At 39.5% G+C, this 24,833-nt stretch overlaps 6 protein-coding genes across 9 annotated transcripts in view; 5 read left to right on the forward strand and 1 right to left on the reverse strand.

Annotated features, from left to right (window-relative positions):
- LOC141760518 (prostaglandin D2 receptor 2-like) overlaps positions 1–24,833 on the reverse strand; it is a 117,680-nt gene that overhangs the window by 68,186 nt on the left and 24,661 nt on the right. The gene's annotated exons all lie outside the window — the stretch shown is intronic.
- LOC141760638 (uncharacterized) lies at positions 434–4,575 on the forward strand. Its single transcript, XM_074623644.1, has 5 exons — positions 434–801; positions 958–1,665; positions 2,375–2,500; positions 2,587–2,630; positions 2,737–4,575. Exons 1-5 carry the CDS (start codon positions 747–749, stop codon positions 2,854–2,856), a joined length of 1,053 nt encoding a protein of 350 aa, XP_074479745.1. The 5' UTR covers positions 434–746; the 3' UTR covers positions 2,857–4,575.
- On the forward strand, positions 4,833–6,997 carry LOC141760640 (immunoglobulin kappa light chain-like). Its single transcript, XM_074623646.1, has 5 exons — positions 4,833–4,917; positions 5,058–5,759; positions 6,499–6,624; positions 6,711–6,754; positions 6,861–6,997. The coding sequence occupies exons 1-5, from the start codon at positions 4,848–4,850 to the stop codon at positions 6,978–6,980; spliced, it is 1,062 nt and encodes a 353-aa protein (XP_074479747.1). The 5' UTR covers positions 4,833–4,847; the 3' UTR covers positions 6,981–6,997.
- On the forward strand, positions 8,960–13,225 carry LOC141760636 (uncharacterized). Its single transcript, XM_074623641.1, has 5 exons — positions 8,960–9,045; positions 9,202–9,903; positions 10,642–10,767; positions 10,854–10,897; positions 11,004–13,225. The coding sequence occupies exons 1-5, from the start codon at positions 8,991–8,993 to the stop codon at positions 11,121–11,123; spliced, it is 1,047 nt and encodes a 348-aa protein (XP_074479742.1). The 5' UTR covers positions 8,960–8,990; the 3' UTR covers positions 11,124–13,225.
- Positions 13,372–14,867, forward strand: LOC141760494 (uncharacterized). Its single transcript, XM_074623347.1, has 5 exons — positions 13,372–13,426; positions 13,582–14,286; positions 14,386–14,511; positions 14,598–14,641; positions 14,748–14,867. The coding sequence occupies exons 1-5, from the start codon at positions 13,372–13,374 to the stop codon at positions 14,865–14,867; spliced, it is 1,050 nt and encodes a 349-aa protein (XP_074479448.1).
- LOC141760522 (uncharacterized) lies at positions 18,713–24,832 on the forward strand. The gene is made up of 5 exons (XM_074623387.1): positions 18,713–19,137; positions 19,293–19,997; positions 21,847–21,972; positions 22,059–22,102; positions 22,209–24,832. Exons 1-5 carry the CDS (start codon positions 19,083–19,085, stop codon positions 22,326–22,328), a joined length of 1,050 nt encoding a protein of 349 aa, XP_074479488.1. The 5' UTR covers positions 18,713–19,082; the 3' UTR covers positions 22,329–24,832.

Genomic DNA, 24,833 nt, shown 5'->3' on the forward strand with positions numbered 1-24,833 from the left:
TGAGCACACTGGAAGATGAGCTGATGTAATGGGGCAGCACATTGTGCAATTTGTGTATACACAGGCTTGTTAAAAAATGTAAGGGTTTTCTTTTAAGCCTCTGGGTGGTCGGCAGTCAAAGATTAGCTCTCCATATACTTTGGTCACACACTTCTCTAGGACCCTCTGCTCTTTGTTGTTGTGGTTTCAAACAGGAAGCCTCTGCAGTGTTTTCATGCATAGCAGCTATAGCAGTATAATTCTAATATCCAGACTTTTCTAGTAGATTATACCAATAAATAAATCAGTGTCAAAAGGCTAAAAAAAAATGGTTTTATGAAATAATACTACTGTAGTAATCTACACATAACAACATTTTTCATCGAACAACATAATATCGCGATACTCATGTATCGATATTTTCTTACACCCTATTGTAGAATAGCAGGTTGTAATGACCGTGTGCAGCATCAAAAAACTCGTCCTCTTGTTGGGTTTGCCAGCTTCGAGCACAAACATTGAATATGACCAAAGTGGTTCTTGGAGGTACGGGTGACAGTAAGGTAAATTATCAGACCTCCATGTGACTGTATATGTACTGTATGTGAACCACAACTTGGCTCTATAAATGGCGTTAAACATGTGATCAGGTTTCCTGAATAGGACATACTGTGTCACATCAGGTCGGCCAATCAAACGCAGTCTTGTCTCTGAAGAGTGGAAAAAGCATCTACGTTCTTTTCACTCAACACAGAAATTTGAACACGATGGCATCTCTAAAGTTTGTCTTCTATCTCACATGTTTGCTCTTGGGGAAAATGGGTGAGTTGTGTTTTTGTGAATGCAGTTTCTATCTTTTCTTTAGCAACTCTTCACGGAAATGCTTGTAAATATATATTTTTTATGTAATAATTATGCTGAATTCCATCAGATTAAATTATTAACTGTATATTTGTTTTGTCTCTCATTTAACTTCAGCTCATGTGGCCGGGCTGTTTTCTTCCTCATCTGTTCGTCAACAGAGACGTTTTGTATCAGCTAATGTTGGAAACAATGTGACTTTGCAATGTTTCTATGAAGGTAGTGAGCCAACATCGCTTTACTGGTACAAACAAACACTGGGACAGGAACCACGGCTGATCTCTTCCTCTTATATGCGTGATACAAGAGTCACTTTTTATCATGAATTCAAGAGCAATCAACGCTTCACAGTGGATAAGGAAAACAGTAACCATCACTTGAAAATTTGTGATTTGCGCATTTCAGACTCAGCTATTTACTACTGCGCAGCTGGAATGTCAGCTCTCTTGTCTTTTGCAGAGGGCACTGTAGTCAGTGTGCAGGGTTCAGGTCTGAACGTCCCGGCTTCGGTCCAGCAGTCAGCATCTGAGACCGTCCAGCCAGGAGGCTCTGTGACTCTGAACTGTACAGTACACACTGGGACATGTGATGGAGAACACAGTGTTTACTGGTACAGAAACTCTGAAGAATCTCATCCAGGACTCATCTACACCCATGGAGGCAGGAATGATCAGTGTGGGAAGAACACCAACACACAAACACACACCTGTGTCTACAACCTGCCAATGAACAGCCTGAACCGGTCTCATGCTGGCACCTACTACTGTGCTGTTGCCTCATGTGGACATATACTGTTTGGAAACGGGACCAAGCTGGACTTTAAAGGTGAGTAACATTCTTGCTCTAGTATAGTTATGTATGATTACTTTCCAATCAAACTGAACATGAACACCAGGGGTGGGGGAAAAGATTAATTCACTTATGTATCGCGATTTCTTTTGTTACGATTTTGAAATAGATTTTTTTAATGCCAGAACCGGCGGAGGGTCCGCATGGATACGACCTGCACCCTCACATTTTAAATCCAACGTGGTAAACAATACACATCCAGTAAAGTATGGAAACACTTTGGGTTTCAAATATTGCAGCAAAAGCAGAGCGAGACATCATGACTAAAGCTGCATGCTAAATGTTATCGTATTACGGTAACATGCAGTCAAGCCAGCCGTCACTCTCATGGCCAAATTAGCCGACGCTACAACTGTAGAGCACCCATATACTGACATTTATGTTAAATGCATTCAAACGGCCCTGATGAAAAAAAAAAAACTGTAATAAATAATGACAATTACTGATATATCTGACTTCAGGACATCTCTGATTATATACTGTACATGCTGAAAATCAAACATTTTTATTGAATCAATTTAGAGATTTTCCGAAGTAAAAGTCCTTAGAGGTGTATGATTCATCCTTTTGTCATGGTCTAATGTTAAAAAAGTTAACAAAAATCACTTGTAAAATGTGGTGCATTGTCCCAGCACTAATGAACACAGCGATAAAAGCTCTGTTTCTGGTGTCTGACTCTCTATAGATGAGGAAGCCTCTCTTGTCTTGGTGTATTTCTTGAGTGGAGCTTTGGCATTCACCACCATCCTGGTTGTTATACTGGCTCTCTCAGTGTACAAGGTGAACAAGAGAAACAGCTGCCAATGTGCAGGTAAGTGTTACTGTTTGTATCTGATAGCTTGTAGTCACTTAATTTAACTTTTGAATAAAGAAGCATTTTCTGTGTTTCACATCCAGAGTCTCAAGCAAGATTATCAGCTCCCTCCACAGAAAATGCAGAGGTGACATTTATCTTAATAATCCACCTTTTTATTTCACAACAACCAGTTGTTTTGTGAATATTTCAATTTTGATATCCTAATCCACTTTTACATATTGTGTTACCAGGGTTACAGAGACGCAGACAGCCTCCATTATGCTGCTTTAAGTGTCAACCTGCCCAACAGATCACGGAGACCGAGGAACAACACCAATGATGAATGCGTGTACGCCAGTGTAAAGCAATAGATCTGGACAGGTTTCATTTCTACTTTTATAATAAAACTGTATTTAGTCGTATTTCAAGGTAGATTTTGAGATGTATGTGTATATCTTCCTTGTGCTCTGCAGTCAAAAGTTGCAGCTCAGTGTGCCTAGGAATTCTGTTCATATTTACATCTCACGGTTTACGCCCGATTCCAACATAAAATGCCAATGCAGGAAGAAGTGTGCACTTTACGTAGTGAGGCGGAGAGTATGGTTTGTACAGCATTGCATCAGATTTTTGTGCACAAGACCGGAGTTCACATCTATTCATAGACTAAATCCTATTAAAAGTCCGTACTGAACTGGGAAAAAGGGCATTTAAGTATACGCTTCTTCCTCTTCTTGGAATCAGTTACAAAATGACATGAATCTCTGAGAGCTGGTCTCACTGAATGTCTTTAAAGTGCTTCTAAAAGACTTGGAAGCGAGCATATCTGGCTGTAGAAGTTTTGAATGCTGATGAATGTTTTTTCGATACCTTGTGATTCTGTAATTTGCTCTTTGTCTTCGTTTTAAATTGTTATGTGTGTTTTATGTCTGCAACCGTGTAACTGTGCTGGTGCCTATCTTGGCCAGGACACTCTTGAAAAAGACATTTTTAATCTCAGTGAGTCTGACCTCTAACACCTTTATAGAGCTATGACTAGGACTATGTAACTGGGAGAACCATTATTAAAGTTACTGTTTTAGAAAGTTTGAGCCTGAGTTTTGCCCAAATCCGCTGATGGCAGTGGTGTAGTGGTGTCTTGGTAGGTGGGTAAACTATGGCCCCAAGATGAAGTCAACATGCTTTGCTCTGTGTAGCTTTTAAGACAGAGTTATGCATGGCAAAATGTCTTGTTTTGGCACTGCTTCTCTTATGAATGCAGAAAAGAAATGAAGCAGTCATTGCATTGAGACCTTTTAACATTTACCCCGTGCTTTAGCTGTGTATCTCTGTCAGTGCAGCAGTTATTGTGGTTTTCAGCAGGATGTTGACGCGGCTGCACTCCCATATAGATGCCCCTTAAGCCAGAGACCACTAAAATACCCCAGAACAGTGGAGGGCTTATTACGTCACATTTGATCACACAGGAAAATCTAATATTAACACGAATACCAGTAATACAAATACTAATACTGGTTATACTATTAATGGAAATTCTTAGAACATTACTTAGTTGAAATACTATTTAGAGTACTACTACATATAATGGATAGAATATACAAATTGCATACGCATTTTGAAACATCTGAACATCAGAAACATATTTAAAATCTTGTAGTGTGAAACAGGCACTAGTGCATGTGAGTCCTAGTGTTTGTGCCCAACGAGCTAGCTAATCGCCACCGCTCTGCACTGGGATCATATGGTTGGGCGCTACGCTTCCACGATAACCCACAGCGTCTTGGTGGAAGCATAGCGCCCAACCTCTGGTTCCCCCCCAGGTTAACACTGTCAGCACTGTTGCCGTTGATTACACTCTTAGTGCTGGCGGTGGCTCAGTCGTCGCCATCTGAAGAGCCACGTGGAGGCAATCCCTCAATCTTACTGTAGATATGCTCTGAATTTGGAATTCAGCACCTTTCATAATAATAATAATAATAAAAATAAGATCTAATCTTGTAGGCAGGTGATTTAAAGTATTTTAAACTTTCTCTAAAACCATATAGGGATAGATATTTAGATATTCAGAGACAGCACTTCAGGACGATGCATCAACTCGGTCTATAGATATTCTTCACTTTTATAAATACACATTACTATTACTCATGCTTTTTATTGGCAGGTAAATGATCAGACCTCCATGTGACTGTATATGTAGTGTATGTGAATCACAACTTGGCTCTATAAGTGACACTAAACATGTGATCAGGTTTCCTAAATAGGACATACAGTGTCACATCAGGTCGGCCAATCAAAAGCAGTCTTGTCTCTGAAGAGTGGAAAAAGCATCTACGTTCTTTTCACTCAACACAGAAATTTGAACACGATGGCATCTCTAAAGTTTGTCTTCTATCTCACATGTTTGCTCTTGGTGAAAATGGGTGAGTTGTGTTTTTGTGACTGCAGTTTCTATCTTTTCTTTAGCAACTCTTCATGGAAATGCTTCTAATATATATTTATTATGTAATAATTATGCTGAATTCCATCAGATTAAATTATTAACTGTGGATTTGTTTTGTCTCTTATTTCACTTCAGCTCATGTGACCAGTCTGAATTTTTCTGTTCGTCAACAGAGAGGTATTGTATCAGCTAATGTTAGAAACAATGTGACTTTGCAATGTTTCTGTGAAGGTAGTGAGCCAGCATGGCTTTACTGGTACAAACAAACACCGGGACAGAAACCACAGCTGATCTCTTCCACATATATGTATGATACAAGAGTCACTTTTCATCATGAATTCAAGAACAATCCACGCTTCACACTGGATAAGGAAAAGAGTAACAATCACTTGACAATTTTGGATTTGCGCATTTCAGACTCAGCTATTTACTACTGCGCAGCTAGTGCGTCATACGTCTTGTATTTTTCGGAGGGCACTCTAGTCAGTGTACAGGGTTCAGGTCTGAACATCCCGGCTTTGGTCCAGCAGTCAGCATCTGAGACCGTCCAGCCAGGAGGCTCTGTGACTCTGAACTGTACAGTACACACTGGGACCTGTGATGGAGAACACAGTGTTTACTGGTACAGAAACTCTTCAGAATCTCATCCAGGACTCATCTACACCCATGGAGGCAGGGATGATCAGTGTGAGAAGAAACCCAACACACAAACACACACCTGTGTCTACAACCTGCCAATAAAGAGCCTGAACCGGTCTCATGCTGGGACCTACTACTGTGCTGTTGCCTCATGTGGACACATACTGTTTGGAAACGGGACCAAGCTGGACTTTAAAGGTGAGTAACATTCTAGCTCTAGTATAGTTATTTATGGTTACTTTCCAATCAAACTGAACATGAACACCAGGGGTGGGGAAAAGATTAATTGACTTATGTATCGCAATTTATTTTTTTACGATTTTGAAATTGATTTTTTATTAACGCCAGAACCGGCGGAGGGTCCGCATGGATATGACCTGCACCCTCACATTTTATATCCAGGTGGTAAACACTACACATCCAGTAAAGTATGGAAAGACTTTGGGTTTCAAACATTGCAGGAAAAGCAGAGCTAGACATCATGACTTAAGCTGCATGCTAAATGTTATCGTATTGCGGTAACGTGCGGTCAAGCCAGCCGTCACATTCATGGCCAAATTAGCCGAAGCTACAACTGTAGGGCACCCATATACTGACATTTATGTTAAATGCATTCAAACGGCCCCAATGAAAAAAAAAATAATGATAAATAATGACAATGACTGATATATCTGATTATATACATGCTGAAAATTAAACATTTTTACTTAATCAATCTAGAGATTTTCCAAAGTAAAAGTCCCTAGAAGTGTATGATTCATCCTTTTGTCATGGTCTAGTGTTAAAAAAGTTAACAAAAATAATTTGTAGAATTGCAATACATATCAAATCAGCACCCAAGTATCATGATAGTATTGAATCGGGAGATAGGTGCATCGTCCCAGCCCTAATGAACACAGCGATAAAAGCTCTCTTTCTGGTGTCTGACTCTCTATAGATGAGGAAGCCTCTCTTGTCTTGGTGTATTTCTTGAGTGGAGCTTTGGCATTCACCACCATCCTGGTTGTTATACTGGCTTTCTCAGTGTACAAGGTGAACAAGAGAAACAGCTGCCAATGTGCAGGTAAGTGGTACCGTTTGTATCTGATAGCTTGTAGTCACTAAATATAACTTTTGAATAAAGAAGCATTTTCTGTGTTTCACATCCAGAGTCTCGCGGAAGATTATCAGCTCCCTCCACAGAAAATGCAGAGGTGACATTTATCTTAATAATCCACCTTTTTATTGCACAACAACCAATTGTTTTGTGAATATTTCCATTTTGATATCCTAATCCACTTCTACATATTGTGTTACCAGGGTTACAGAGACGCAGACAGCCTCCATTATGCTGCTTTAAGTGTCAACCTGCCCAACAGATCACGGAGACCGAGGAACAACACCAATGATGAATGCGTGTACTCCAGTGTAAAGCAATAGATCTGGACAGGTTCCATTTCTACTTTTATAATAAAACTGGATTTAGTCGTATTTCAAGTGTTGTGTAGATTTAGAGGTAGATTTTGAGATGTATGTGTATATCTTCCTTGTGCTCTGCAGTCAAAAGTTGCAGCTCAGTGTGCCTAGGAATTCTGTTCATATTTACATCTCACGGTTTACGCCCGATGCCAACATTCAGTGCTAATGCAGGAAGAAGTGTGCACTTTACATAGTGAGGTGGAGAGTATGGTGTGCATCTAGGCTACAGTAGTGCATCAGATATTTGTGCACAACACCGGAGTTCACATCTATTCACAGACTAAATCCTATTAAAAGTCTGTACTGAACTGGGAAAAAGGACATTTAAGAACGCTGCTTCCTGTTCTTGGAATCAGTTACAAAATGACCTGAATCTCTGTGAGCTGGTCTCACTGAATGTCTTTAAAGTGCTTCTAAAAGACTTGGAAGCGAGCACATCTGGCTGTAGAAGTTTTGACTGCTGATGAATGTTTTTCGATACCTTATGATTCTGTAATTTGCTCTTTGTCTTCGTTTTGAATTGTTATGTTTGTTTTATGTCTGCAACCGTGTAACTGTGCTGGTGCCTATCTTGGCCAGGACACTCTTGAAAAAGAGATTTTTAATCTCAATGAGTCTGACCTCTAACACCTTCATAAATCTATGACTAGGACTATGTAACTGGGAGAACCATTATTAAAGTTACTGTTTTAGAAAGTTTGAGCCTGAGTTCTGCCCAAATCCGCTGATGGCAGTGGTGTAGTGGTGTCTTGGTAGGTGGGTAAACTATGGCCCCAAGATGAAGTCAACATGCTCTGTGTAGATTTTAAGACAGAGTTATGCATGGCAAAATGTCTTGTTTTGGCACTGCTTCTCTTATGAATGCAGAAAAGAAATGAAGCAGTCATTGCATTGAGACCTTTTAACATTTACCCTGTGCTTTAGCTGTGTATCTCTGTCAGTGCAGCAGCTATTGTGGTTTTCAGCAGGATGTTGACGCGGCTGCACTCCCACATAGATGCCCCTTAAGCCAGAGACCACTAAAATCCCCCAGAACAGTGGAGGGCTTATTACGTCACATTTGATCACACAGGAAAATCTAATATTAACACGAATACCAGTAATACAAATACTAATACTAGTAATACTATTAATGGAAATTCTTAGAACATTACTTAGTTGAAATACTATTTAGAGTACTACTACATATAATGGATAGAATATACAAATTGCATATGCATTTTGAAACATCTGAACATCAGAAACCGATTTAAAATCTTGTAGTGTGAAACAGGCACTAGTGCATGTGAGTCCCAGTGTTTGTGCCCTACGAGCTAGCTAATCGCCACCGCTCTGCACTGGGTTCATATGGTTGGGCGCTACGCTTCCACGATAACCCACAGCGTCTTGGTGGAAGCATAGCGCCCAACCTCTGGTTCCCCCCCAGGTTAACACTGTCAGCACTCTTGTCGTTGTTTGCACTGTTAGTGATGGCGGCGGCTCAGTCGTCGCCATCTGAAGAGCCACGTGGAGGCAATCCCTCAATCTTACTGTAGATATGCTCTGAATTTGGAATTCAGCACCTTTCATAATAATAATAATAATAAAAATAAGATCTAATCTTGTAGGCAGGTGATTTAAAGTATTTTAAACTTTCTCTAAAACCATATAGGGATAGATATTTAGATATTCAGAGTCAGCACTTCAGGACGATGCATCAACTCGGTCTATAGATATTCTTCATTTTTATAAATACACATTACTATTACTGATGCTTTTTATTGGCAGGTAAATGATCAGACCTCCATGTGACTGTATATGTAGTGTATGTGAACCACAACTTGGCTCTATAAGTGACAGTAAACATGTGATCAGGTTTCCTGAATAGGACATACAGTGTCACATCAGGTCGGCCAATCAAACGCAGTCTTGTCTCTGAAGAGTGGAGAAAGCATCTACGTTCTTTTCACTCAACACAGAAATTTGAACACGATGGCATCTCTAAAGTTTGTCTTCTATCTCACATGTTTGCTCTTGGGGAAAATGGGTGAGTTGTGTTTTTGTGAATGCAGTTTCTATCTTTTCTTCAGCAACTTTTCATGGAAATGCTTCTAAATATATATTTTTTATGTAATAATTATGCTGAATTCCATCAGATTAAATTATTAACTGTGGATTTGTTTTGTCTCTCATTTCACTTCAGCTCATGTGACCAGTCTGAATTTTTCTGTTCGTCAACAGAGAGGTTTTGTATCAGCTAATGTTGGAGACAGTGTGACTTTGCAATGTTTCTGTGAAGGTAGTGAGCCAGCATGGCTTTACTGGTACAAACAAACACCAGGACAGAAACCACAGCTGATCTCTTCCACATATATGTATGATACAAGAGTCACTTTTAATCATGAATTCAAGAACAATCCACGCTTCACACTGGATAAGGAAAACAGTAACAATCACTTGACAATTTTGGATTTGCGCATTTCAGACTCAGCTATTTACTACTGCGCAGCTAGTGCGTCATACGTCTTGTATTTTTCGGAGGGCACTCTAGTCAGTGTACAGGGTTCAGGTCTGAACATCCCGGCTTTGGTCCAGCAGTCAGCATCTGAGACCGTCCAGCCAGGAGGCTCTGTGACTCTGAACTGTACAGTACACACTGGGACCTGTGATGGAGAACACAGTGTTTACTGGTACAGAAACTCTGAAGAATCTCATCCAGGACTCATCTACACCCATGGAGGCAGGAATGATCAGTGTGAGAAGAAACCCAACACACAAACACATACCTGTGTCTACAACCTGCCAATAAAGAGCCTGAACCGGACTCATGTTGGGACCTACTACTGTGCTGTTGCCTCATGTGGACACATACTGTTTGGAAACGGGACCAAGCTGGACTTTAAAGGTGAGTAACATTCTAGCTCTAGTATACTTATTTATGGTTACTTTCCAATCAAACTGAACATGAACACCAGGGGTGGGAAAAAGATCAATTCACTTATGTATCGCAATTTCTTTTTTTACGCTTTTGAAATTGATTTTTTATTAACGCCAGAACCAGCGGAGGGTCTGCATGGATACGACCTGCACCCTCACATTTTATATCCAGGTGGTAAACACTACACATCCAGTAAAGTATGGAAACACTTTGGGTTTCAAACATTGCAGGAAAAGCAGAGCTAGACATCATGACTTAAGCTGCATGCTAAATGTTATCGTATTGCGGTAACGTGCAGTCAAGCCAGCCGTCACTCTCATGGCCAAATTAGCTGACGCTACAACTGTAGAGCATCCATATACTGACATTTATGTTAAATGCATTCAAACGGCCCTAATGAAAAAAAAAATGTAATAAATAATGACAATGACTGATATATCTGATTATATATATGCTGAAAATTAAACATTTTTACTTAATCAATCTAGAGATTTTCCGAAGTAAAAGTCCCTAGAAGTGTATGATTCATCCTTTTTTCATGGTCTAGTGTTAAAAAGGTTAACAAAAATCACTTGTAAAATCGCAATACATATCAAATCAGCACCCAAGTATCATGATAGTATGGAAACGGGAGATAGGTGCATCGTCCCAGCTCTAATGCACACAGCGATAAAAGCTCTGTTTCTGGTGTCTGACTCTCTATAGATGAGGAAGCCTCTCTTGTCTTGGTGTATTTCTTGAGTGGAGCTTTGGCATTCACCACCATCCTGGTTGTTATACTGGCTCTCTCAGTGTACAAGGTGAACAAGAGAAACAGCTGCCAATGTGCAGGTAAGTGGTACCGTTTGTATCTGATAGATTGTAGTCACTAAATATAACTTTTGAATAAAGAAGCATTTTCTGTGTTTCACATCCAGAGTCTCACGGAAGATTATCAGCTCCCTCCACAGAAAATGCAGAGGTGACATTTATCTTAATAATCCACCTTTTTATTGCACAACAACCAGTTGTTTTGTGAATATTTCAATTTTGATATCCTAATCCACTTCTATATATTGTGTTACCAGGGTTACAGAGACGCAGACAGCCTTCACTATGCTGCTTTAAGTGTCAACCTGCCCAACAGGTCACGGAGACCGAGGAACAACACCAATGATGAATGCGTGTACTCCAGTGTAAAGCAATAGATCTGGACAGGTTCCATTTCTACTTTTATAATAAAACTGGATTTAGTCGTATTTCAATTGTTGTGTAGATTTAGAGGTAGATTTTGAGATGTATGTGTATATCTTCCTTGTGGTCTGCAGTCAAAAGTTGAAGCTCAGTGTACCTTGGAATTCTGTTCATATTTACATCTCACGGTTTACGCCCGATGCCACCATTCAGTGCTAATGCAGGAAGAAGTGTGCACTTTACGTAGTGCGGCTGAGAGTATTGTGTGTCTAGGCTACAGTAGTGCATCAGATATTTGTGCACAACACCGGAGTTCACATCTATTCACAGACTAAATCCTATTAAAAGTCTGTACTGAACTGGGAAAAAGGACATTTAAGAACGCTGCTTCCTGTTCTTGGAATCAGTTACAAAATGACCTGAATCTTTGAGAGCTGGTCTCACTGAATGTCTTTAAAGTGCTTCTAAAAGACTTGGAAGCGAGCACATCTGGCTGTAGAAGTTTTGACTGCTGATGAATGTTTTTTCGATACCTTATGATTCTGTAATTTGCTCTTTGTCTTTGTTTTAAATTGTTATGTGTGTTTTATGTCTGCAACCGTGTAACTGTGCTGGTGCCTATCTTGGCCAGGACACTCTTGAAAAAGAGATTTTTAATCTCAATGAGTCTGACCTCTAACACCTTCATATACACCTTGACTAGGACTATGTAACTGCGAGAACCATTATTAAAGTTACTGTTTTACAAAAGTTTGAGCCTGAGTTCTGCCCAAATCTGCTGGTGGCAGTGGTGTAGTGGTGTCTTGGTAGGTGGGTATACTTTGGCCCCAAGATGAAGTCAACATGCTTTGCTCTGTGTAGCTTTTAAGACAGAGATATTCATGACAAAATGTCTTGTTTTGGCACTTCTTCTCTTATGAATGCAGAAAAGAAATGAAGCAGTCATTGCATTGAGACCTTTTAACATTTACCCCATGCGTTAGCTGTGTATCTCTGTCAGTGCAGCAGCTATTGTGGTTTTCAGCAGGATGTTGACGCGGCTGCACTCCCACATAGATGCCCCTTAAGCCAGAGACCACTAAAATCCCCCAGAACAGTGGAGGGCTTATTAAGTCACATTTGATCACACAGAAATATCGAATACTAACACGAATACCAGTAATACAAATACTAATACTGGTAATACTATTAATGGAAATTATTAGAACATTACTTATTTGAAATACTATTTAGAGTATTACTACATATAATAGATAGAATATACTATAAAATTACTTACATACTGAAACATCAGAACGTCAGAAACCGACATTTAAAAATGACCATTATCAATATTATTTTTATTAATATTTAAGGTGCTAAATTAAATATTCAGAGCATTAATATAGCAGCAAACAACTATGTGCTATGTTAAGATATTGAGGAGTAAAGTCTACCTGAGCAGAGAATAAAGTCGATCTCCCTCTGTGTGTGATGTAATCCGAGCTTGTTTACATAGCCGGTTCGGCCGCTAGGGCTGCATAATTAGTCGAATATTAATCGCGATTGAAAATCTTGTAGTGTGAAACAGGCACTAGTGCATGTGAGTCCCAGTGTTTGTGCCCCACAAGCTAGCTAATCGCCACCGCTCTGCACTGGGTTCATATGGTTGGGCGCTACGCTTCCACGATAAGTGTCTTGGTGGAAGCATAGCGGCCAACCTCTGGTTCCCCCCCAAGGTTAACACTGTCTGCACTGTTGCCGTTGTTTGCACTGTTAGTGATGGCGGCGGCTCAGTCGTCGCCATCTGAAGAGCCACGTGGAGGCAATCCCTCAGTCATACTGTAGATATGCTCTGAATTTGAATTCAGCACCTTTCATAGTAATAATAATAATAAAAATAAGATCTAATCTTGTAGGCAGGTGATTTAAAGTATTTTAAACTTTCTCTAAAACCATATAGGGATAGATATTTAGATATTCAGAGACAGCACTTCAGGATGATGCATCAACTCGGTCTATAGATATTCTTCATTTTTACAAATACACATTACTATTAATGATGCTTTTTATTGGCAGGTAAATGATCAGACCTCCATGTGACTGTATATGTAGTGTATGTGAACCACAACTTGGCTCTATAAGTGACACTAAACATGTGATCGGATTTCCTGAATAGGACATACAGTGTCACATCAGGTCGGCCAATCAAACGCAGTCTTGTCTCTGAAGAGTGGAGAAAGCATCTACGTTCTTTTCACTCAACACAGACATTTGAACACGATGGCATCTCTAAAGTTTGTCTTCTATCTCACATGTTTGCTCTTGGGGAAAATGGGTGAGTTGTGTTTTTGTGACTGCAGTTTCTATCTTTTCTTCAGCAACTCTTCATGGAAATGCTTCTAATATATATTTTTTATGTAATAATTATGCTGAATTCCATCAGATTAAATTATTAACTGTGTATTTGTTTTGTCTCTCATTTCACTTCAGCTCATGTGACCGGTCTGATTTCTTCCTCGTCTGTTCGTCAACAGAGAGGCTTTGTATCAGCTAATGTTGGAAACAATGTGACTTTGAAATGTTTCTATGAAGGTAGTGAGCCAGCATGGCTTTACTGGTTCATGCAAACACTGGGACAGAAACCACGGCTGATCTCTTCCACATATATGGATACAACAGCCACTTTTTATCAGGAATTCAAGAACAATCCACGCTTCACAGTGGATAAGGAAAACAGTAAAAATCACTTGACAATTTTTGATTTGCGCATTTCAGACTCAGCTATTTACTACTGCGCAGCTAGTGCGTCACTTGCCTTGTATTTTGCGGAGGGCACTCTAGTCAGTGTACAGGGTTCAGGTCTGAACACCCCGGCTTTGGTCCAGCAGTCAGCATCTGAGACCGTCCAGCCAGGAGGCTCTGTGACTCTGAACTGTACAGTACACAATGGGACCTGTGATGGACAACACAGTGTTTACTGGTTCAGAAACTCTGAAGAATCTCATCCAGGACTCATCTACACTCATGGAGGCAGGAATGATCAGTGTGAGAAGAAACCCAACACACAAACACACACCTGTGTCTACAACCTGCCAATAAAGAGCCTGAACCGGTCTCATGTTGGGACCTACTACTGTGCTGTTGCCTCATGTGGACACATACTGTTTGGAAACGGGACCAAGCTGGACTTTAAAGGTGAGTAACATTCTAGCTCTAGTATAGTTATTTATGGTTACTTTCCAATCAAACTGAACATGAACACCAGCTCTGTTTCTGGTGTCTGACTCTCTATAGATGAGGAAGCCTCTCTTGTCTTGGTGTATTTCTTGAGTGGAGCTTTGGCGTTCACCACCATCCTGGTTGTTATACTGGCTCTCTCAGTGTACAAGGTGAACAAGAGAAACAGCTGCCAATGTGCAGGTAAGTGGTACCGTTTGTATCTGATAGCTTGTAGCCACTAAATATAACTTTTGAATAAAGAAGCATTTTCTGTGTTTCACATCCAGAGTCTCAAGCAAGATTATCAGCTCCCTCCACAGCAAATGCAGAGGTGACATTTATCTTAATAATCCACCTTTTTATTGCACAACAACCAATTGTTTTGTGAATATTTCCATTTTGATATCCTAATCCACTTCTACATATTGTGTTACCAGGGTTACAGAGACGCAGACAGCCTCCATTATGCTGCTTTAAGTGTCAACCTGCCCAACAGATCACGGAGACCGAGGAACAACACCAATGATGAATGCGTGTACTCCAGTGTAAAGCAATAGATCTGGACAGGTTCCATTTCTACTTTTATAATAAAACTGGATTTAGTCGTATTTCAAGGTAGATTTTAAAATGTATGTCTATATCTTCCTTTCGCTCTGCAGTCAAAAGTTGCAGCTCAGTGTGCCTAGGAATTATGTTCCTACTTACATCTAACGGTTTACGCCCGATGTCAACATTCAGTGCCAATGCAGGAAGAAGTGTGCACTTTACGTAGTGAGGCGGAGAGTAACGTATGTATGTACAGCATTGCATCAGATTTTTGTGCACAAGACCGGAGTTCACATCTATTCACAGATATAATCCTTTTAACTGTCCCTAAAGTCTGTACTGAACTGGGAAAAAGGGCATTTAAGTATACTGCTTCCTCTTCTTGGAATCAGTTACAAATTGACCTGAATCTTTGAGAGCTGGTCTCACTGAATGTCTTTAAATTGCTTCTAAAAGACTTAGAAGCGAGCACATCTGGCTGTAGATGTTTTGAATGCTGATGAATGTTTTTCGATACCTTATGATTCTGTAATTTGCTCTTTGTCTTTGTTTTAAATTGTTATGTTTGTTTTATGTCTGCAACCTTGTAACTGTGCTGCTGCCTATCGACATTCTTGAAAAGGAGATATTTAATCTCAATGAGTCTTTACTTCTGGTTGAATAAAGGTTAAATAAAATAAAATAATATAAATACTTGTTGGTAATATTGTCCTTTTTTAATCAATCCACAAGCTTTCCTTAACCTCTTTTTATGTTTTGCATAACCAGGATCTTTCCTTAATATTAATCACACCATAGTTTCCATGCACACATATTGTAGAAAGCAAGTGCAGAGCTTTGATGTCCCTCCTACTCTTAATGGAAATCGAATAGATACAGTATAGCATTATAAGTACAGTAACACTTCATTTAACAGGTCCGCAAATTTCAAGGAAATTAGGTGATAATTAGCAAGTAACCTATTTGTAATTTGAATTTACTGCCAAATTACCCCAATATTATATAACACGAATACCAGTACTACAAATACTAATACTGGTAATACTATTAATGGAAATTCTCGGAACATTACTTAGTTGTTATACTATTTAGAGTACTACTACATAAAATGGATAGCATATACTAGTTGCATATGCATTTTGAAACATCAGAACATCAGAAACCGATTGAAAATCTTGTAGTGTGAAATAGGCACTAGTGCATGTGAGTCCCAGCGTGTGTGCCCTATGAGCTAGCTAATCTCCACGTCTCCGCACTGGGCTCATATTGTTGGACGCTACGGCGGCTCAGTGGTCGCCATGTTGAGAGCCCTGTGGAGGCAATTCCTCAATCATAGATATGCTCTGAATTTGGAATTCAGCACCTGTCATAATAATAATAATAAAAATAAGATCTAAGCTCGTAGGCAGGTGATTTAAAGTCTTTTAAACTTCAGTTCAGAAAAATTCTCTAAAACCATATAGGGATAGATATTTAGATATTCGGAGTCAGCACTTCAGGACGATGCACCAACTCGGTCTTTAGATATTCTTCACTTTTATAAATACACATTACTATTACTGATGCTTTTTATTGGCAGGTAAATTATCAGACCTGCATGTGATTGTATTTGTAGTGTATGTGAACCAAAACTTGGCTCTATAAATGGCAGTAAACATGTGATCAGGTTTCCTGAATAGGACATACAGTGTCACATCAGGTCGGCCAATCAAACGCAGTCTTGTCTCTGAAGAGTGGAAAAAGGATCTAGGTTTGTTTCACTCAACACAGCAATTTGAACACGATTGCATCTCTAAAGTTTGTCTTCTATCTCACATGTTTTCTCTTGGGGAAAATGGGTGAGTTGTGTTTTTGTGACTACAGTTTTTATCTTTTCTTTAGCAACTCTTCATGGAAATGCTTCTAAATAAATATATTTTTTGTCATAATTATGCTGAATTCCATCAGATTAAATTATTAACTGTGTATTTGTTTCGTCTCTTATTTCACTTCAGGTCATGTGACCGGTGTAGGGACCCACCAATGTGACTGGTGGGAGGTGACCACATGAACTCAGTAACATGATCCTTGACCCATGGACTCAGCTCAGCAGCCATTGGCTACTGTAGCATTCACACATAGGTGTGAAATTCACCCAGGACAAGACCAGAGGAATCTCTTTGTTCCTCCTCTTTCCTGCTCCTTCTCCTCACCTCCTGACCTGTGGAGGTGAGCTGCTGCTCTGATCTATAGGAACACAAGGAACCTCTAAACAGAGGACGCGAGAGCCTGCTTTTGACCTACTAACTTCAAGCAACAACCGCAAGGAAGTTAGCACCAAGCTATCAAGCTGCTGGGAAGAAAGTATTGGAGCGATCAACTTCCTCCAATCTGCACAACTTGATTTCAGCACAGCAAAGATGACATCTTTGACTTGGAACCACAACTTCAACACATGGAATTACAAACCCTTTTCTTCCATGGAGTGGTAATGTACTGGGCTTACCTTAGCAGTCGCAATTGCACGTGGCTGAGCAAGACTGTTCAACTTTGATTTCTAGAATGTACTTGTATTGATATGTTTAATGTTATTCATTGAGTTTGACTGTTGGGATATTATTTGTAGTTATTTGTATTTGGGTAGCTGGCTTCGCCACATTGGATGTGTTTAGTTTATGCTTCACATAGACAAGGTCTTGCATGCAAACTAACCATCTTTTCTAACCCACTGCATTATCTGACACACATAAAGATCACATACAGAAACTGTGAATTAGTTAAACATAAACATACAGCTTCAGATAATTTTAACCCCACATCACCCCCCTCTCTGTCCTTCTTGAGCACATGTGCTCCGAAGAACAAAGAGGCCGTGCGGTGACATGTTGGCGGCCATCTTTGATCCCGCCGTCTTTGTAGTTTTACAGTGCTCGCCGCTTTTGTCTGTAGGCAGACATCTTGAGACAAGAAGCCATCTTGTCTCTCTCTCTCTCTCTCTCTCTCTCTCACACACACACACACACACACAACACACGCATTTTGTCTCTCTCCCCCTCTCTCTCTCTCTCACACACACACACACACACACACACACACACACACACACAACACACGCATTTTGGTTTGTTTAGAAGTGGAATACGACATTTTTGTTTTTGACCAAAAATTATGCTGAAAATGAATATTGCACAATTATGAACAATTTGCCTACAATAATAATATGCCTCACATGGGGCACCAACATGTAGGGATTTGGCAGTAACAGGTTTGGTTATCAGCAAATTAATTACACACTTTGTTTGGTTTGTTAAGTTCAGTTATTTAGTTAGATTAATATTGTGTTTAAACCTTTATTATCTTGTAAATAAATGTTTGTGGAATATACATGCTGGTCTGTTTAATGTTGTACAAGAGTGAATAATGCCAACCTCTGCTATGTCAAGAACTCCGATATCTTTCAACCTTTACTATCTATTTTGGTTATAGTTATTAATTCAATTATTAATCAACGTTCCAAATTGATAATTTAGCATATATAATGAGACTATATTAACATTTTGGTTATTGGTCCCTGATTCCAGGGTGGTGCCCCGTTTATTATTAATGTTTATTGATAATCTTTATTAATATTAATAATTCTACTATTATTTATTAATTAATTTGCTAATAACCAAACCTGTTAATGCCAAATCCCTACACCGGTCTGTTTTCTTCCTCATCTGTTCGTCAACAGAGAGGTTTTATATCAGCTAATGTTAGAAACAATGTGACTTTGCAATGTTTCTATGAAGATAGTGAGCCAGCATCGCTTTACTGGTACAAGCAAACACTTCAGCCCCTTTCATAGTAATAATAATAATAAAAATAAAATCTAATCTTGTAGGCAGGTGATTTAAAGTATTTTAAACTTTCTCTAAAACCATATAGGGATAGATATTTAGATATTCAGAGACAGCACTTCAGGACGATGCATCAACTCGGTCTATAGATATTCTTCATTTTTATAAATATACATTACTATTACTGATGCTTTTTATTGGCAGGTAAATGATCAGACCTGCATGTGACTGTATATGTACTGTATGTGAACCACAACTTGGCTCTATAAGTGACAGTAAACATGTGATCAGATTTCCTAAATAGGACATACAGTGTCACATCAGGTCGGCCAATCAAACGCAGTCTTGTCTCTGAAGAGTGGAAAAAGGATCTAGGTTTGTTTCACTCAACACAGAAATTTGAACACGATGGCATCTCTAAAGTTTGTCTTCTATCTCACATGTTTGCTTTTGGGGAAAATGGGTGAGTTGTGTTTTTGTGACTGCAGTTTCTGTCTTTTCTTTAGCAACTCTTCATGGAAATGCTTATAAATATATATTTTTATATAATAATTATGCTGAATTCCATCAGATTAAATTATTAACTGTGTATTTGTTTCGTCTCTCATTTCACTTCAGCTCATGTGACCGGTCTGATTTCTTCCTCATCTGTTCGTCAACAGAGAGGTTTTGTATCAGCTAATGTTGGAAACAGTGTGACTTTGCAATGTTTCTATGAGGATAGTGAGCCAGCATCGCTTTACTGGTTCATGCAAACACCGGGACAGAAACCACGGCTGATCTCTTCCTCATATATGCATACAACAGCCACTTTTTATCATGAATTCAAGAACAATTCACGCTTCACAGTGGATAAGGAAAAAAGTAACAATCACTTGACAATTTTTGATTTGCGCATTTCAGACTCAGCTATTTACTACTGCGCAGCTAGTGATTCATTTGCCTTGTATTTTGCGGAGGGCACTCTAGTCAGTGTACAGGGTTCAGGTCTGAACGTCATAACTTTGGTCCAACATTCATCATCTGAGACCATCCAGCCAGGAGGCTCTGTGACTCTGAACTGTACAGTACACACTGGGACTTGTGATGGAGAACACAGTGTTTACTGGTTCAGAAACTCTGAAGAATCTCATCCAGGACTCATCTACACTCATGGACGCAGGAATGATCAGTGTGAGAAGGAACCCAACACAGAAACGCACACCTGTGTCTACAACCTGCCAATGAAGAGCCTGAACCGGTCTCATGTTGGGACCTACTACTGTGCTGTTGCCTCATGTGGACACATACTGTTTGGAAACGGGACCAAGCTGGACTTTAAAGGTGAGTAACATTCTAGCTCTAGTATAGTTATTTATGGTTACTTTCCAATCAAACTGAACATGAACACCAGGGGTGGGGAAAAGATCATTCACTTATGTATCGCAATTTCCTTTGTTAAGATTTTGAAATAGATTTTTTTAATGCCAGAACCGGCGGAGGGTCCGCATGGATACGACCTGCACCCTCACATTTTAAATCCAACGTGGGAAACAATAAACTTAAAGTAAAGTACAGAAACACTTTGGGTTTCACATAGGGTTGGAACGGTTCGTGTATTTGACCCGAACCGTTCGGTTCACGACGTTCGGTTCGGTCCGTGACATCCTTTCGGTTCCCCGTTATCCAAACAGAAGTTTATGTTTACTGTTTTTACTCGGAACTAGAATCTCTGGAGCGTGAGTTTTACCCGGAAAGTTTTGGCAGCGCACCAGGAATCTTAGCAGCGCTGTAGCGCCCAGTAGCTCATGAAGTCAGGCTAAACTGACAACTATTTGTGTCAAACTGTACGCCGACACTGTTCAACTGAAGTCGGGTTCATATGTGGACACTTGAAACATTTAATTACGACGGCATCACCCGAATGTGTCGATTAGCGGAGCGAAACAAAAGCAGACTGGACGGAGAGTCCGTTCCCCCACAGCATTCAGACAGCCTCCCACTGCAGATTCAAACCGTGCCAAAGTAATATCTAATGCTATAAGTGTTTATCGCTGCATATACGACCACACTCCATCGTAAACAATACAGAATTAAAGCATATGATCAAAGAGCGTGAGCCTTCACGTGTGGATTTTAGTCTGTTGTGCCTGCCCTGTATAAACTAGCATAAGCAGCAGTTGAGGATTTACCAACAGCCTTAAGATGGAACATTACATTACAGACATTTTTGATTTTATTTTTGTAATTTCTTTTTTCTTATTGACAATATGTCAGTATTTGAGTGCCTTAACTGTTATAGTAAGAATTATGACCAATGAGCCACTGTTGAATGAGCTGTAAGCTCACAGCTCACAGCTTATTCATAGCTCATTCATAAAAGCTATAAGTTTTTTAGCGTAGTTCTGGTTGAGCTTATGTTTCAATGTATGGCCTTAGTTTAGAATTTCATCATATTTATATGAAAATAACAAAGCTGCATTTTTTTGTTGTACTAGTTACTGTAGAAGACCTATTCTTTCAATTGAGATTTGTCAATGAAGAAGTGTATTTGTTCTTTATGTAAGCCATACTTTCGTTAAGGTTAACATTTGATTACTTATTTTTGCCAAATAAATAAAAAGCATGTTGAAATCAGAAATTGACCTCCTTCTGTAACAAATATACCGAACCGAAAATCGTGACCCCAAAACCGTTATATGAACCGAACCATGAATTTTGTGAACCGTTCCACCCCTAGTTTCACACATTGCAGCAAAAGCAGAGCTAGACATCACGGCTAAAGCTGCATGCTAACTCTGTCATGGACAGGAAATGTTATCGTATTGCAGTAACGTGCGGACAAGCCAGCCGTCACTCTCATGGCAAAATTCTTAAAAAATTTAATAAATAATGACAATGACTGATATATCTGACTTCAAGACATCTCTGACTACATACATACTGAAAATTAAACATTTTTACAGTATCAATTTAGAGATTTTCCAAAGTAAAAGTCCCTAGAAGTGTATGATTAAACCTTTTGTCATGGTCTAGTGTTAAAAAGTTAACAAAAATCATTTGTAAAATCGCAATACATATCAAATCGGCACCCACGTATCATGATAGTATGGAAACGGGAGATAGGTGCATCGTCCCAGCCCTAATGAACACAGCGATAAAAGCTCTGTTTCTGGTGTCTGACTCTCTATAGATGAGGAAACCTTTCTTGTCTTGGTGTATTTCTTGAGTGGAGCTTTGGCATTCAACACCATCCTGGTTGTTATACTGGCTCTCTCAGTGTACAAGGTGAACAAGAGAAACAGCTGCCAATGTGCAGGTAAGTTGTACCGTTTGTATCTGATAGCTTGTAGTCACTAAATATAACTTTTGAATAAAGAAGCATTTTCTGTGTTTCACATCCAGAGTCTCGCGGAAGATTATCATCTCCCTCCACAGAAAATGCAGAGGTGACATTTATCTTAATAATCAACCTTTTTATTACACAACAACCAATTGTTTTGTGAACATTTCAATTTTGATATCCTAATCCACTTCTACATATTGTGTTACCAGGGTTACAGAGACGCAGACAGCCTCCATTATGCTGCTTTAAGTGTCAACCTGCCCAACAGATCACGGAGACCGAGGAACAACACCAATGATGAATGTGTGTACTCCAGTGTAAAGCAATAGATCTGGACAGGTTCCATTTCTACTTTTATAATAAAACTGGATTTAGTCGTATTTCAAGGTAGATTTTGAGATGTATGTCTATATCTTCCTTGTGCTCTGCAGTCAAAAGTTGCAGCTCAGTGTGCCTAGGATTTCTGTTCATATTTACATCTCACGGTTTACGCCCGATGCCAACATTCAGTGCCAATGCAGGAAGGAGTGTGCACTTTACATAGTGAGGTGGAGAGTATGGTGTGCGTCTAGGCTACAGTAGTGCATCAGACTTTTGTGCACAAGACCGGAGTTTAACATCTATTCACAGACTAAATCCTATTAAAAGTCCGTACTGAACTGGGAAAAAGGGCATTTAAGAACGCTGCTTCCTGTTCTTGGAATCAGTTACAAAATGACCTGAATCTCTGAGAGCTGGTCTCACTGAATGTCTTTAAAGTGCTTCTAAAAGACTTGGAAGCGAGCACATCTGGCTGTAGAAGTTTTGACTGCTGATGAATGTTTTTTCGATACCTTATGATTCTGTAATTTGCTCTTTGTCTTTGTTTTAAATTGTTATGTGTGTTTTATGTCTGCAACCGTGTAACTGTGCTGGTGCCTATCTTGGCCAGGACACTCTTGAAAAAGAGATTTTTAATCTCAATGAGTCTGACCTCTAACACCTTCATATACACCTTGACTAGGACTATGTAACTGCGAGAACCATTATTAAAGTTACTGTTTTACAAAAGTTTGAGCCTGAGTTCTGCCCAAATCCGCTGGTGGCAGTGGTGTAGTGGTGTCTTGGTAGGTGGGTATACTTTGGCCCCAAGATGAAGTCAACATGCTTTGCTCTGTGTAGCTTTTAAGACAGAGTTATGCATGACAAAATGTCTTGTTTTGGCACTGCTTCTCTTATGAATGCAGAAAAGAAATGAAGCAGTCATTGCATTGAGACCTTTTAACATTTAGCCCATGCTTTAGCTGTGTATCTCTGTCAGTGCAGCAGCTATTGTGGTTTTCAGCAGGATGTTGACGCGGCTGCACTCCCACATAGATGCCCCTTAAGCCAGAGACCACTAAAATACCCCAGAACAGGGGAGGGCTTATTAAGTCACATTTGATCACACAGGAAAATCTAATATTAACACGAATACCAGTAATACAAATACTAATACTGGTAATACTATTAATGGAAATTATTAGAACATTACTTAGTTGAAATACTATTTAGAGTATTACTACATATAATAGATAGAATATACTACAAAATTACTTACATACTGAAACATCAGAACGTCAGAAACCGACATTTAAAAATGACCATTATCAATATTATTTTTATTAATATTTAAGGTGCTAAATTAAATATTCAGAGCATTAATATAGCAGCAAACAACTATGTGCTATGTTAAGATATTGAGGAGTAAAGTCTACCTGAGCAGAAAATGAAGTCGATCTCCCTCTGTGCGTGATGTAATCCGAGCTTGTTTACATAGCCGGTTCGGCCGCTAGGGCTGCATAATTAGTCGAATATTAATCGCGATTGAAAATCTTGTAGTGTGAAACAGGCACTAGTGCATGTGAGTCCCAGTGTGTGTGCCCTACGAGCTAGCTAATCGCCACCGCTCTGCACTGGGTTCATATGGTTGGGCGCTACGCTTCCACGATAACACACAGTGTCTTGGTGGAAGCATAGCGCCCAACCTCTGGTTCCCCCCCAGGTTAACACTGTCAGCACTGTCGCCGTTGTTTGCACTGTTAGTGCTGGCGGTGGCTCAGTCGTCGCCATCTGAAGAGCTGCGTGGAGGCAATCCCTCAATCATACTGTAGATATGCTCTGAATTTGGAATTCAGCCCCTTTCATAGTAATAATAATAATAAAAATAAAATCTAATCTTGTAGGCAGGTGATTTAAAGTATTTTAAACTTTCTCTAAAACCATATAGGGATAGATATTTAGATATTCAGAGTCAGTACTTCAGGACGATGCATCAACTCGGTCTATAGATATTCTTCACTTTTATAAATACACATTACTATTACTGATGCTTTTTATTGGCAGGTAAATGATCAGACCTCCATGTGACTGTATATGTAGTGTATGTGAACCACAACTTGGCTCTATAAGTGACACTAAACATGTGATCAGGTTTCCTAAATAGGACATACAGTGTCACATCAGGTCGGCCAATCAAACGCAGTCTTGTCTCTGAAGAGTGGAAAAAGCATCTAGGTGTGTTTCACTCAACACAGAAATTTGAACACGATGGCATCTCTAAAGTTTGTCTTCTATCTCACATGTTTGCTCTTGGGGGAAATGGGTGAGTTGTGTTTTTGTGACTGCAGTTTCTATCTTTTCTTTAGCAACTCTTCATGGAAATGCTTCTAATATATATTTTTTATGTAATAATTATGCTGAATTCCATCAGATTAAATTATTAACTGTGTATTTGCTTCGTCTCTCATTTCACTTCAGCTCATGTGGCCGGTCTGATTTCTTACTCATCTGTTCGTCAACAGAGACGTTTTGTA

Source organism: Sebastes fasciatus, chromosome 22, assembly GCF_043250625.1.
Source record: "Sebastes fasciatus isolate fSebFas1 chromosome 22, fSebFas1.pri, whole genome shotgun sequence".
NCBI classification, from domain to species: domain Eukaryota; kingdom Metazoa; phylum Chordata; class Actinopteri; order Perciformes; family Sebastidae; genus Sebastes; species Sebastes fasciatus.

Excerpts from the sequence above, each read along its gene's own strand:
- LOC141760640 (XM_074623646.1), top strand. The coding sequence starts at position 4,848 with ATGGCATCTCTAAAGTTTGTCTTCTATCTCACATGTTTGCTCTTGGTG. Across the intron at positions 5,760-6,498 it reads GACCAAGCTGGACTTTAAAG|ATGAGGAAGCCTCTCTTGTC; the intron begins GTGAGTAACATT and ends GACTCTCTATAG. Across the intron at positions 6,625-6,710 it reads AAACAGCTGCCAATGTGCAG|AGTCTCGCGGAAGATTATCA; the intron begins GTAAGTGGTACC and ends TTTCACATCCAG.
- LOC141760638 (XM_074623644.1), top strand. The coding sequence starts at position 747 with ATGGCATCTCTAAAGTTTGTCTTCTATCTCACATGTTTGCTCTTGGGG. Across the intron at positions 802-957 it reads TTTGCTCTTGGGGAAAATGG|CTCATGTGGCCGGGCTGTTT; the intron begins GTGAGTTGTGTT and ends ATTTAACTTCAG. Across the intron at positions 1,666-2,374 it reads GACCAAGCTGGACTTTAAAG|ATGAGGAAGCCTCTCTTGTC; the intron begins GTGAGTAACATT and ends GACTCTCTATAG.
- LOC141760636 (XM_074623641.1), top strand. The coding sequence starts at position 8,991 with ATGGCATCTCTAAAGTTTGTCTTCTATCTCACATGTTTGCTCTTGGGG. Across the intron at positions 9,046-9,201 it reads TTTGCTCTTGGGGAAAATGG|CTCATGTGACCAGTCTGAAT; the intron begins GTGAGTTGTGTT and ends ATTTCACTTCAG. Across the intron at positions 10,898-11,003 it reads CCTCCACAGAAAATGCAGAG|GGTTACAGAGACGCAGACAG; the intron begins GTGACATTTATC and ends TTGTGTTACCAG.
- LOC141760494 (XM_074623347.1), top strand. The coding sequence starts at position 13,372 with ATGGCATCTCTAAAGTTTGTCTTCTATCTCACATGTTTGCTCTTGGGG. Across the intron at positions 14,287-14,385 it reads GACCAAGCTGGACTTTAAAG|ATGAGGAAGCCTCTCTTGTC; the intron begins GTGAGTAACATT and ends GACTCTCTATAG. Across the intron at positions 14,642-14,747 it reads CCTCCACAGCAAATGCAGAG|GGTTACAGAGACGCAGACAG; the intron begins GTGACATTTATC and ends TTGTGTTACCAG.
- LOC141760522 (XM_074623387.1), top strand. The coding sequence starts at position 19,083 with ATGGCATCTCTAAAGTTTGTCTTCTATCTCACATGTTTGCTTTTGGGG. Across the intron at positions 21,973-22,058 it reads AAACAGCTGCCAATGTGCAG|AGTCTCGCGGAAGATTATCA; the intron begins GTAAGTTGTACC and ends TTTCACATCCAG. Across the intron at positions 22,103-22,208 it reads CCTCCACAGAAAATGCAGAG|GGTTACAGAGACGCAGACAG; the intron begins GTGACATTTATC and ends TTGTGTTACCAG.